Source organism: Neolamprologus brichardi, chromosome 3 (genome assembly GCF_056152115.1).
Source record: "Neolamprologus brichardi isolate AB-2024 chromosome 3, ASM5615211v1, whole genome shotgun sequence".
Classification (NCBI taxonomy): domain Eukaryota; kingdom Metazoa; phylum Chordata; class Actinopteri; order Cichliformes; family Cichlidae; genus Neolamprologus; species Neolamprologus brichardi.
In genome coordinates, this window is record NC_142106.1 from 29,903,967 (window position 1) to 29,917,039 (window position 13,073).

Here is a 13,073-nt window from a genome sequence, read left to right on the forward strand (position 1 = left end):
TTATCCACCTTCACTTCCTCTACTCCTTGCAGCTTCACTGTTAAACTGTCTCATATTCATACATATGTGTTCTGTCGTGCTTCTACTGAATTTCATTCCTCTTCTCTCCGGTGCATGCGTCCTCCTCTCCAGCCTCTCTTCCACCTGCTCCCTCCTCTCTCTACACATTACAATGCTTTCTGCAAACACCATAATCCACAGAGACTCCTGCATGACCTCATCTGTCATCTTGTCCATCACCACTGCAAACAAGAAGGGGCTCAGAGCTGATTCCTGATGTAATCCCACCCCCAGCTTGAACTGCTAAGTTACAACCACACACCTCACTGCTGTCTCACTGTCCTCATACATGTCCTGCACCACCTTGACATACTCCTCTGCTACTCCTGACATCCTCACGCAGTACCCCACACACTTGGCACCATATCCTTTCTCTAGATCCACAAAGACACAGTGAAGCTCCCTCTGACCTTCCTTATACTTCTTTCTCAGCATGAAGCCATATGCTGCCATATCACTGACATAATGTTTTTTTTTTATGTTTTTGTTTGTTTTTTCATGTTGCTGTTGACCTTCTCTTGTTTTATTGATGCCGTGCCTCTCTTTAGGGACCTTCAAATGTAAATACATAAAATGAAATAAATGAAAACAGAATAAAGTAAAACTAACTAAACAACAGGTTTAATGATACTGAAGGTGTGGTTTTAAAAGGGCTACAAATGAGTTTCTTCTTATTATTAGGAAATCTAATTAAAGCTCCCTTGAAGTTAACACATATGTAGCCCAACACACATATGTGATACATATTTCATCCCTGAAACAAAATATTTGGTACATTTAATATTTGTACCTGTAGCTGAGTTTGGATCTACGTTATGGTAGTCAGAGGTTTCCTCTGGATCATCACGCTTTCCTGTAACATTAACACAGAAAATATATGTGGGTATAATGACTCTGAGGGGCCTTTAAAATATAAATGGTACAGTAAACAAATGAGATTTTATTCACTGAAACTTAAATGTTACATATATTTACAGGTATGATTTCAGAAGTGCACATGGTTTTGGCTGCATGATACATTTGCAATTATAATTCAAAATCTGTTTTGTATTTTCATATTTTTTGTACTCACTCCTCTGTTCGACACTTCTGAGCTGAAGAGAGATATTTCTGTAGTCATCTGTCCGTCCACCTAAAATGAGGACAATTGTACTATTTTAGATTTTTATTATTCAGTAATCTTGATCTAATCTTTAATAAAAAAGACATATCTTATACTGTACCCGTGTTTTCAGAAGGTCTACATGACTCATAGACGTTCATATCACCTTTGGGTCAGTGAGAATCAAGACAATGACAAAATAATCACTCTGTGTGCAGTAAACTTGCAGTTATATTATAACTGTGAATATAAACATGAGTATAGAAATGTTCAGCTGTAAATGCTCTTATTTTGTAACAGGTGTGTGGCTGACCATGAAGAAGGGAGGAATATATTTGCTGCTGATTTTCATCCTGGCTCATAGTTTGAACTGTAGCAGCAGCCTGACTGTTTTCCTGAGACTGGGCTGGTCTGAGGTTTTAAACAGGTTCAAGTTACAATGAATGTGTTACATAGTGTTTGTTCACTGGAGACAAGAAAAGAAAGTGTTTTACCAACCTGATACAAAGTGTACCTATGGAGAAGACAGTAGTAATCATATTAAATGGGTGAGAATTACAAATAAACATAATAATTGTCCATACCATGGCAGTGTCTGGCAGTTAATATATGAAATAAAAATAAATAAATAAATCACCCTTTGATTTTTTGTGCCAACAACAGAGCAACAGGGACAGCAGGAGAATCAGTGACATACCACTAACCAGCCCCGTGATTAGAGAGACAGAAAATGAAGATCTGGATCCTGCAATGATAAAGAATAAAAATTAGCTTAATCTATAATGATATAACCCAATCAATGGGATACATCATGGGCAAAGGACACTTTGAACCTGACAGGCATTTTCTGGCGTGTCTGAAGACGTCTGTAAATGTTTTGTTAAATCAGAAAGTCATCTCTTAAAACTGTGGAGATGGAAAATATTGTGAATGGTTACATAGTAACGACTGGGATGTTAAACAATCAACACTCTATAAAAATGGCTAAAAAGACAAACTATAAAATACAGTTTTAGTTCAAAATAAGGGTTTGCATACTTTACGTGGGCAGGACCATTTTAACCTTCTTTTAACCTTTTAATCTTCTTCATTTTCACACTTCGATTTTGTAGACTGTCACTACTGGCCGGCTGGTTTTATTTGATGATCCTTTTGTTTAAATCTTTTGAAACAGAGACAACAGGGTATTTCTTCTCTGTCTACAACTCTATCGTTCACACTTACCTTTTACTGACATCCAACTTTCTGGTGACTCATGCCCTGAATAGTCACACTTGTAGAAGCCTTCATCAGACTTTGACACTGCGGGAATATTTAGCTTTTCTCGGTCATCATTTTGAATTAGTTTCCCATTTTTGTAAAATCCAACAGTGGAATTGAAGTTTCCTGTCCTCAACTTGCAGCCAAGAGCAACAGAGTCCCCTTCATTGACTGGATGGACAGGGCTCACCAGGATCACATCAGTATCTGTAAAAGCCATTAAAATATGAGAGAACTTACCAACATACAGTCTACTGTTTCCATCCTTGTTTGGTAAATGAAGACAGTGACATCAACAGCTCTAATCCTGTTCTTTGTTATGTTTTTATTAGTATTATTTTTCCTCACACTTTTAACCACAGCATGATCATTTAAGCTATAGCTGGATTTCAGATGCATTTTTGGCTACATCGTCTCATAATTATGAATACTGTTATGACACAAAGCTATTACCACACCTATAATCATGGGCTCACATTTCTGCTTCATCCTCTGCAGTGTTGGATTTATTTGTATGTGTCCAATGGCTGCACTGTGAATTTAAATCTTGTTGGTGCCACTTAATGGAAAACTAAACTCTTGGTATCGTCATAATTATGTGGAAAATATATTTCAAAAATGTAGATATTGAACCATATAATGAAACATGTCAAACATTGTATAAATACATGTTCTATTCTGCTGTATACACATTGTAATAAGATGACTTGTAGCAAGGATAGATTTTTTCCTTAATGCAATATAAACTAATGTGGTACATACAGTATTCTGTTGATTGTTTGCACTTCTATGTTGCAGATTAGTCAGTGTTTCAAGGTTACTGTGCCATTCAGAAATACAGGCTACAGGTCTAACATTCAAAGAAGAGGCCATCTGGGAACATCATTCAGTGTCTTGTGTTGGCCAAAACTCATTTGAATGAAACCAAGATAACACAGAAAATTGTTTTCTTGTTTAGATTAATACAAATTTGAAATTCTTTTTGAAATACTCAAATGCCACATCCCCTGGACTAAAGAAAAGAAGGACCATCCACGCTGTTATTAGGGCTCAGTTCTAAAGTTTGGATCTCTGATGGTTTAAGGTGCTTTAGTGACTATGGAATATGAGCTGCTTGGCTCATCTGAAAAGGCACTATTAATGTTGAAAAGTATATAGAGATTTTAGAGCAAAATATGCTCTCATCAAGATGACTTTTTTTCATGAAAGGCCTTGCATATTTGAAGAGTACAGAAGCTGAACTGGGCTGCCTGGAGTCCCAGTCTTTCACCATTTGAAAACAATTTGTGTATCTGTTTCTTGCAATTATACAGTTTCTCATTTTAAAAGCTTAAACATAGATACTGTTTTCTTTCTTAATTTATATTTTACACAGCGTCCAAACTCTTTAGAATTAGGGATGTAAAGACCTACAAGGTGCAGTGATGTTGATTCCATTGCTGAACTGTCCTGATTCAGACTCACACCAGGACACAGCATCTTGGTACAGGAGACGATCTATGTTGCATGTGGATTCAGTCATTATCCCCCAGTTTCCACATTCCAGGAGTTCTCTCAGGTATCTGTCCCGAGTAAATGTCATCACTCTCCACTGAGAAGAGTTTCCAGAACAATTCAGAGATACTGAATCATAAATGAAGTGCTGCACACTGTTAGGACTGACTGTGAGAGAGGCTGCTGAATTTAAATCTAGAGGAAAAACAAGAACTGTCATTTTTTTCTTGATAGATTAATAGATTGAAGACTGTGAATGCAATAGTAACACTTATTTTTTTCCTTTTTAAATTAGGAGCAAAAATACTGACCTGCAGACCAGACAAACTTTGGTCGACTGTGATCAGTGTGATACTCTGGGTCTCCTCTTCCAGCTCTGCACACATATCCTGCTGTGTGTGTCTGTCCATGAATGATGTAGGAGTCCTGTGCAGTCCCACTGATGCTTCCAGGTAATAATTCATACTTGTAGAGGCGATAAATTCTATTATGATGTCTCCAGTGTCTGTGTCTGGAGTAATAGTCATAGGGGTAATAGTGGTATGGGTGATACATGCCTGACTCCTGTTTAATAACTTTATACCAGTAGAAGCTCCATCCTGCAGACGGATGTTCAACATCACAGTTCAGAGTTACTGAGGCTCCAGGACTCAGCCATGATGGAGACACAGTGAGGACAGGATGACGTTCTGTTGGGAAATTATATTTTCAGAGTGAGATCAAGAACAAGAAGCTTAAGGGCAGATTATCTGTTAATAAATGCAAGCATACAATTCACATTACATTTACAATTCACTCACCATAAACTATCTTTAGGTCAAAGGATGCACTCCACATTGTTGAATTCTGTTGTGCACTTCTCATTCTGCCCTTACACCAGTAGTGCCCATGGTGTGATGTAGAAACAGAGTTAATCTTGTATTCATTTTGGTTTGGAGGTTGATGTGAGCTGCTTGTTTCCCACTCATAATCCCACTCAGTGTCTTCTCCTGGGATCTCACATTTCAAAGTGATTGTCTCTCCGCTGTATACCTCCGGCCAGTTTGGATGCAGAGTCACAGCAGGCCTGTTTCTAACTGTTAAACAGATAAAAAATAAATAAATAACTAATTAAATTACTTTTAAACATCTTCCATTAATTAAATAAAGGGAAATTCACCATGACTCACCGGTTTTTTTAATACTGATCACATCACTGTAGTCTATGTAGTAAACTGGGTTGCCTCGTCCTCCTCTGCACCAATAGTCTCCTTCCTGTGATACACCGATTTGTCCATCAGAGTGGAGAACAACTTCTGCCATCGTCAGTGGTTCTGAGGTTTTCTTGCCTCTGTACCAGTAGTAACTCCAACCAGTAGTAGATGGTGTCACAGAGCAGGTCAGGGTGACTGTATCACCTTCTAGAAAGACTCTGTTATCAGCACTGATGCTGGCCTTTGGTCTGTTTCCTGTTTAATTTAGAAAAAAAAGAAATGTATTATAAAATTACAGTGAAACAATTACTGCCTCTTTGCTTTAGAGACAATCACAATTTTACAAATAATTCTTAAAGGATACATAGTATATCTTAGGTTACGTTCACACTGCAGGTCTTAATGCTCAATTCTGATTTTTTGATCAAATCTGATTTTTTTTGTCTGCTTGTTCACATTATAAATAAAATGTGACAGCAAACGCGCTCTAGTGTGAACGCTCAAAGCGGCCCGCATGCGCAAAAGAAGACGTCACACACAACGCGCTCTGTTAGACCCAGACCAAACAATATTGTTTGACTGATGGCCTTAATATAAAGACTTGTTTCAGACTTTATGTTTCCCAATTTTGCTTTAAGTTATAAAAATATTTTTGTTATTTACATATGGCCTAATAATTATCCTTATTGCTGTTTTAGAGGAGCGGTGCTTCAAAGGATAGTTGCAGATTTCTGTCAGAATCTGCAGATTATACAGTATAAATAAAATGTTCACGTTTCTCCAACGTTGTCTTCCCAACAGTTTCACTGACATCTACACGGGATGGCCAGGAAACGTTCGCGATGTCTTCTCCGGCGCTGATAATTGGCGTCTGTCTTGTGTCAGTGACACAGAAGACGGATTTAATGTGACATGACCGTTCAAACTGCAGTCGCTTTCTAAAACATCGGATATGTATCAGATTCAGTACCACATACGCAAGAAACCCAGGTCGGATTTGAAAATATCGGATTTGTGCCATTCAAACTGTCATACCATGATCAGATATGGGTCGCATAGGGTCAAAAAAGTCAGATTTGATGCGCTTTCACCTGCAGTGTGAACGTAGCCTTATTCAGTAGCACTCAGCCTGTACCAAGTATGTATGTTTGCATCACATATATGAAATATTAACATTTGCAGTTACATGCTTTTATCAAACTCAGTTTAATTTTGCAGTCATCTGTTGGTAACAAATGCACTGTTATGAAAAAATTAGGACCGCGCATTGAATATTCAGTTCTTAATAAGGAATATTCACATATCAAAGTCTAATTTTGTTATTATTTATTTTGGTAGAAAAAACTCATTTAACAGCAGGTGGTCTAAGGAGCTTGGAAAGAAAAGCGACTGGACTTCTTTAAGTTCCTTTAAGACGTTTCACCTCTCATCCGAGAAGTTTCTTCAGTTCTAAGGTTAAATGGCGGAGAGTCCCAGATTTAAACCCAGTGGGAGTATCCCCCCAAGGTTACTAAGTTCTGACCTTAGAAACTCTACATTTCACACTTGATCTTGAAAATCTGCACCAATACAGTTCTCCATTCCTCAGGCTTGTGTTAAACAATGTGACTAAAAGGCCCACTGCCCTCTCTTCTGGACATCTCCATACCCCCCACTGATGTGACATCAGGACCAGCTGCCTTTGTACTCACTTCATCTGCTTATCAGCTGCACTCACTTCCTCCCTACTAATCCTCTGCACTTCCTAACTTTTCCCCTTCCATCCTCTCTGTCATTTTCTACATTCATGAGTTCTTCAAAGTATTCCTTCAGTCTTCTCCATCTTCTCTGTTATAACTGGAGCTTCGATGGATCTAACCTGTCTATCCGGCTCTACTGAACTTGTCAGTGGAGACTCTTCTTCCAAGGCAAATGAAGATTATGGGAATCTTCGCCCACTAAGCCACCCCACTACATCATGAGGAGAGGATATTTCATTTGACTTTTATTAATGGTAGATCATTAACAAACAAGGCTTTTCTGTTAAATGAATTCTTCACCTCACAGGATTTTATGTTTCCCACAGATGCTTGTCTTAGTGCTGGTGAGTCCAGCCTATTCTTACAACTACCTTCTCTTGTCTGTTTTCAGCTCCCTTTGCACTACTGGTAGAGGTGGGGGTTAGCAACTGTTTTCAAATCCAGTTTCCAATGTCGACATTTATACTGTACTGTGCACTCTGATCTACCACTAAGATTTTTAAATAGAATTTGCAGAGTTTGTGGGTGAAATAACCCTGAATTATGATCACTTTAAATTGTTGGTGGTTTTAATATTCATGAGTCTAATGTCTTCATCTTGTTGAAAGATTTAACCTCACTTACTCAGTGACTTGTCCAACACAGGAAAAGGGACACACACACCAGACCTTATGTCCCACACAGATTTATGATGCATGTATTTCAGACCATGATGCTGTTTTACCTTCTGTTTCTTGGTTCTCAAATTAAATAGTATTGCCCAGCTTATCGAATTCACATAAATTCTTTAACAGCATCTTTGTTTTCATTAGATTTTAATGACCTTAAACTTTTCATTTGAAAATACTTCATGACGAAGCTCTCGCTCTCTTACTAGTTGATAAAAAATAAATCCTTACATACATAAATGTGCATCTGAATACTTTTTATACTTACACTTTCAACATAATGCTACTGCTATTAGGTCTAAGCATTTTATACTTGATGAAATGCTTAATTTACAAAACAGTCATTTATAAACAACAAAAATGCTGTCATTAAACATGCTATGACCCGTTAACGAAGAATAATGATTTCATCATTATTAGTTGTAATGTTTATTATGCCATAAGATTTTATAAATGATCAATCCTGCACCAATAAATTAGTGAGAATAACTCATACTATGTGGTTGTAATATAAACTATAAAATGTTATAAAATGTTGCCCTTGTGCCTTATATAGGCATAACAAAACTTTCTTACCAGAGACTGTCAGTGTGATGACATCACTCCACTCTGTCACAGAATACAGCTCCTGTTTGTTTTTACCCATACACCTGTAGCTTCCACTGCTGATCACAGATGCATTAAGATTTAAGTATGCATCATTTGCCAGAACTGTGCTTGAGTCGGGTTTGCTCCACTCATACTCCCACTCAGTGCTTCCACCTAAAGAAATCTGACATCTAACAGTGATCTTCTCGCCACTGAATATCAGAGGCCAGCTGGGATCCAGGGACACAACTGCTTTGTTGGAAACTGTTTACAAAAACAAAAATCCAATTGGTCCAGTTTTAAATATTTCTGCATCCCATGTTAATCCAAATGAAAACGCTTAAACTCACCTCTTTTTTCAATAGTAATTGGATGACTGTCCTCTGTGAAGAAAACTGGGTTTCCTCTCCCTCCCTTGCAGTAGTAGATACCTCCCTGTGTGACAGTGATCATTTGATCTGGTTCTTTGTTTCTAATCACCTGAATTTCTGAAAAGACTGAGGCACGTCTGAACCAGAAGTATTTCCACTCATTGTAGCTCCCCACAGAGCAGCTGAGTGTTACATTGCCTCCAGCTGGTATAGTTCTTCTTTCAGCAGTAATTGTGGGTCTGGGTTTGTTTGCTGTTTGTTAGAGTAAAACAAATCTGTTTTTCTATAGTTGGTCAGATGAAAAAGAGTAAATAATAAACTCAAAGATGATTTTACTTACAGACTTTTAGTGTAAAAGCATCACTCCAAACTGTTGAGAAGAACAAGTCTCTTCTACCCTTACACCAATATTGCCCGTTGTAGGAAAATGAAGCACTGCTGATGTTGTATTCACTGTGTGTGGGAGGTGTTTTTGAGCTTGTTGTTCTCCATTCATACTGCCACTCAGTGTTTTCTCCTCCTTGGATCTCACACTTGATGGTGATCATCTCACCGCTGAATATCTGAGTCCAGTTCTGTTGCAGAGTCACAAAGGCCCTGTTGGACACTTTTCATACCGAAAATGAATTAATACAGAAAAGGTTGGTCATCATAAATCTTTGTCCTTTTATTTCTTACAAAAAGTTATCAAACTCACATGTTTTCTGAATGTGATACACTTTGCTGAGGTTTGTGAAGAAAACTGGGTTTCCTCTTCTTCCTCTGCACCGATAGATGCCTTCGTCTGAGACATTAATGAAGTTCTGCAAACTGTTCGTATTAATTGCTACTTCATGAGAATCTGGTACTTGTCTGAACCAATCATATGTCCAGCCAGCAGAGCCCTGAACAGAGCAGGACAGTGTCACCGAGCCCCCCACTGGAATAGTTGTCCTGTCTGCTGTTACAGTCGCCGTGGGTCTGAGTGCTGTTTGATTTAGAATACATTGTTTTTGTTATTTATGCATTTTTTTCTGGGAAAACCTCAATGTTAACAATTTTTCATAATATGTAGAATAAAAGGCTGTGAAGTAATTCATCAAGGCAGCATCTCATGTGACCAGTTCTTCTCACGTCTCTCATGCATCATACTATATATAACATACACTTCGCTGTATGTAATGCACTAAAGTTCACACTGCTTCCTAATTTGATGTCATCTTCACGAGTTGTCACAACGCTCAGCTAAAAGTTACATCGTACTTGACATATTTACTTCCTGCTACATTTTCAGCCTTAACAGGTCGACTCTGAGTTTGTAACTTAGCAGGAAATGTCTGCTTAATGTTACTGTCCACGCCCTGCTGTGCAGAGATCATTACATCAACAAGAATAAAAGAAAAATACTAAATAGAAACTTTGGAATAACATAAATTTAAACTCTGATGCTGGAGTTTCACATTTAACTCAGCTGTGCTACTGGAGAAAGAAAGTCTAATAAATATGATACAGAAGCTTACCTGATATGGACAGAGTCAGGTTATTACTCCGTTTTGTAAAATCTTTCAAGCCATTGTGGCGACCAATACATTGATAATTCCCACTCAGCTCTGCTGTCAGGTAAAGTAAGTAGGATCTACTTTTAGTAAAGTGGACCATTTCTTGATCATTCCAGTTGAATTTGTAAAGCCAGTCAGTGGCATTTCCCTCTCTCATGTCACAGAAGAAGGTTACAGACTCTCCAGCAAATAAATGGGACACGTTTGGTTTAAGGCTCAGCTCAGCATCTAAAATCCAACATGAACATAAACACACAGAAAAAGTTCAGACAAGATTTTGTCTTAATGAAGAGGAAGATTTCTCACTTTACAAGCAATTATTAATGTATTTCTAATATAATTTGCAAAAATGAAGAAAAAAACAAGAATGTTATTCACACATCAATCCATAGAAAAATAAAAAAGGAAGAAAGCTGTTCATTTACCTTGAGCGTCTCCACAGCAGAGGGTAATATTCAGCACTGTAACATATCATTCAGTCATCAATGGTCACATGTCGCAAATAAAAGCATTTTTAATGAATAGAATTTTACCAGTAGTATCAATAGTTGGACAAACATTTAGCACTCAATATAGTTCAGTCTTTATCGGTCAAATAAAGGAAGTTACTTATACTCACAGAATAAGGACAGCACGCTGAGCACAGTGAGCCCCATCCTCACACTGAGCCTGAAAGTCTGTCACTGCTACTGACAGAAACACTGAAACAGAAGTGAGAAACAGAGAATGCGAGAAAATAGTAAAGTTTCACCTGATTATGGGAGTAGAGGCTTTCTGCAACCTCGTTTTATGTGTTCAGCCTTTCACTGCTACTTCTCTTTTAGCCCTACATGAGGACACTGATGACATATCTTATTTTTAACTGTTGACACTTCCTGTTTTACTGTGAACAGTATGCAGAGCTGACATTATATATGATCCCTGCTTCTGAAGCTAAATTGTAACTGCTCAGATAATAATGTTTGGGAAAAGGATTTGTCGTAGTGTTTTAAGATCACCAGAATGTCATCAATGGTTTAATTTGAAAACAAATTCAAAGAAAAAAAAATGGAACAATTTATCATTGTTATGTCTTAGACTACTTAAAATCTGGGGTTCAAACGGGAGGTAGCAAATAAATTCAAGCCTGAATGTAGATTTTCTCAGGGGCAGATTGTTAGAACAATAATGTTTAAAAAAAAAAAAAAAAAAAAAAAACAGAAAAAAGAAGGAGCCTCAGCTAATGCTTTATGTAGTGGCTTCCTGATGAGATGATGTGGGTGGCAGATTGCTGCAGCTGCATTCAGCCAGAGGCAGGAACCTGTAGTGGGTCCCACCCATAGACAGACACACATGCACAGAAGAGAGAGAGATAGGGAGAAAAACTAAACTTGGAGCAGGAAGTTTAGGAGGACTAGGGGACCATGACAGTGACGGTTAGCATGTGGTTGATGAGCTCAACTTCTTTTTCACACCTTGCAATGTGCTGCTAGATCAGGGCTTTGACATCATCTCAGACACTGAGCTTTATACATATGCAAACAAACTTCTTTATATATTTATAATGCATTCAGGAAAGATGTGCAATTAAACATGCTATACAGTTAAAGATCAACAGGGTTTATAAAAGTATTACAGCATCTGACACCCCTGTGGTTTCGAATAAAAAGTCCGCCGTTGTGTTTTTTTATATATATAAATGAGGAAGTGTAGAGTGAAATGTTAGAAAATAGTTGCTTCATGCAAGACAGAGGAATGAAGGTCTTTGCATTAAAAAACTACAACTAAGATACTGAAATATATGAGTTGTTTCACCTACTAGGAAATCAGAATGACAAATGGAACAACATAGTCATCCACTGCGTGGCAGGTTTGTCAGAGAAACTCATCCCACGACCAGAATTCTCAAACAAAAATACCACATTTTATGTTCAAAATTAAATGTCATGCACAGTAGCAGAGGAATACAGGTTAGAAAAATACAGCTGTAACATATGCAGTTTTAACTCTTAAGGACAAAAATACTACATGGCACAGATAAATATTTGTTGCTCAAACATCAAAACTTGACACAGAAGAAACGTAACAAGACTTAAGCAAGATGACTGAAAAAGAGGAACAAAATATAACTGACTATGACCAGGAAGAGAACCCACACAACTAAAACTAAGTGCAGAGAATATGAATTCAATTAAACTAACTAGTAATAAAATCTTTAAGTAAGCAAATACAAAACTCAAAATGCAACATCAAAAGAATACAATATACCAGAGTCATCCAAGCCTGGAGTTGTACCTCAGTATCTAGAAATTTATTTGTGTGTGACTACTCCTCACATATATGTTTCTAGTATGTTTGTATTTTAAAATGTTGTTATATTTGAAGCTGAAAGTTATTAACAATTATTTGTTAGCTCCCACTGACAATTTACCCAAAACCATGTGCTTTGATGATAGCGCTTTACTGAGGTCGCAAGTTTGTTAATCTGAGGTTTTTCCCCCTTCAAAAGTAAACTTGGAGCAAAGCTATAACTAGGCTGAACAGACACTTGGTGTACTGTAAAATGCTTTCAGGTTAACCCTAGTTGTACGACAATATTAGATTGGTGGCGATGTCATGGATCAGCAGAATGATAGACCCGCTCACAGACGGGTTTGTTCACGTGTGAATAGAAACAGAGGCGAAGCAACTGGTGAATCTCTAATGCAGGGGTGACAAACTCCTGTCTGCAAGGGCCGGTGTCCTGAAACTTTTAAACGTGTCCTTGCTGCAACACACCTGAATAAAATTAGTAGGTCATTAGCAAGAGATTATTGAACTCGACTGCATGCTGAGGTTACAACCCCTAACCCAGTGGTGTCAAACTCCAGGCCTCGAGGGCCGGTGTCCTGCAGGTTTTAGATCTCACCCTGGGTCAACACACCTGAATCAAATGATTAGTTCATCACCAGGCATCTGGAGAACTTCAGGACATGTTGAGGAGGTAATTTAGCCACTTGAATCAGCTGTGTTGCAGGACACCGGCCCTCGAGGCCTGGAGTTCGACACCTGTGCCCTAACCCTACTTAAGTAAATTAATTG

At 37.9% G+C, this 13,073-nt stretch overlaps 1 protein-coding gene across 1 annotated transcript; it reads right to left on the reverse strand.

Annotated features, from left to right (window-relative positions):
• LOC148104170 (uncharacterized) lies at window positions 1-10,682 on the reverse strand. Its single transcript, XM_087838280.1, has 21 exons — window positions 10,633-10,682; window positions 10,439-10,474; window positions 9,975-10,241; window positions 9,173-9,442; window positions 8,816-9,082; window positions 8,455-8,727; window positions 8,093-8,353; window positions 5,086-5,364; window positions 4,717-4,992; window positions 4,479-4,605; window positions 4,228-4,400; window positions 3,836-4,111; window positions 2,387-2,629; window positions 1,800-1,907; window positions 1,661-1,676; window positions 1,476-1,573; window positions 1,284-1,328; window positions 1,133-1,192; window positions 851-913; window positions 339-506; window positions 1-242 (listed from the first exon to the last, which is right to left on the reverse strand). The coding sequence occupies exons 1-21, from the start codon at window positions 10,667-10,669 to the stop codon at window positions 1-3; spliced, it is 3,585 nt and encodes a 1,194-aa protein (XP_087694406.1). The 5' UTR covers window positions 10,670-10,682.
• Window positions 10,683-13,073: the final 2,391 nt, after the last annotated feature.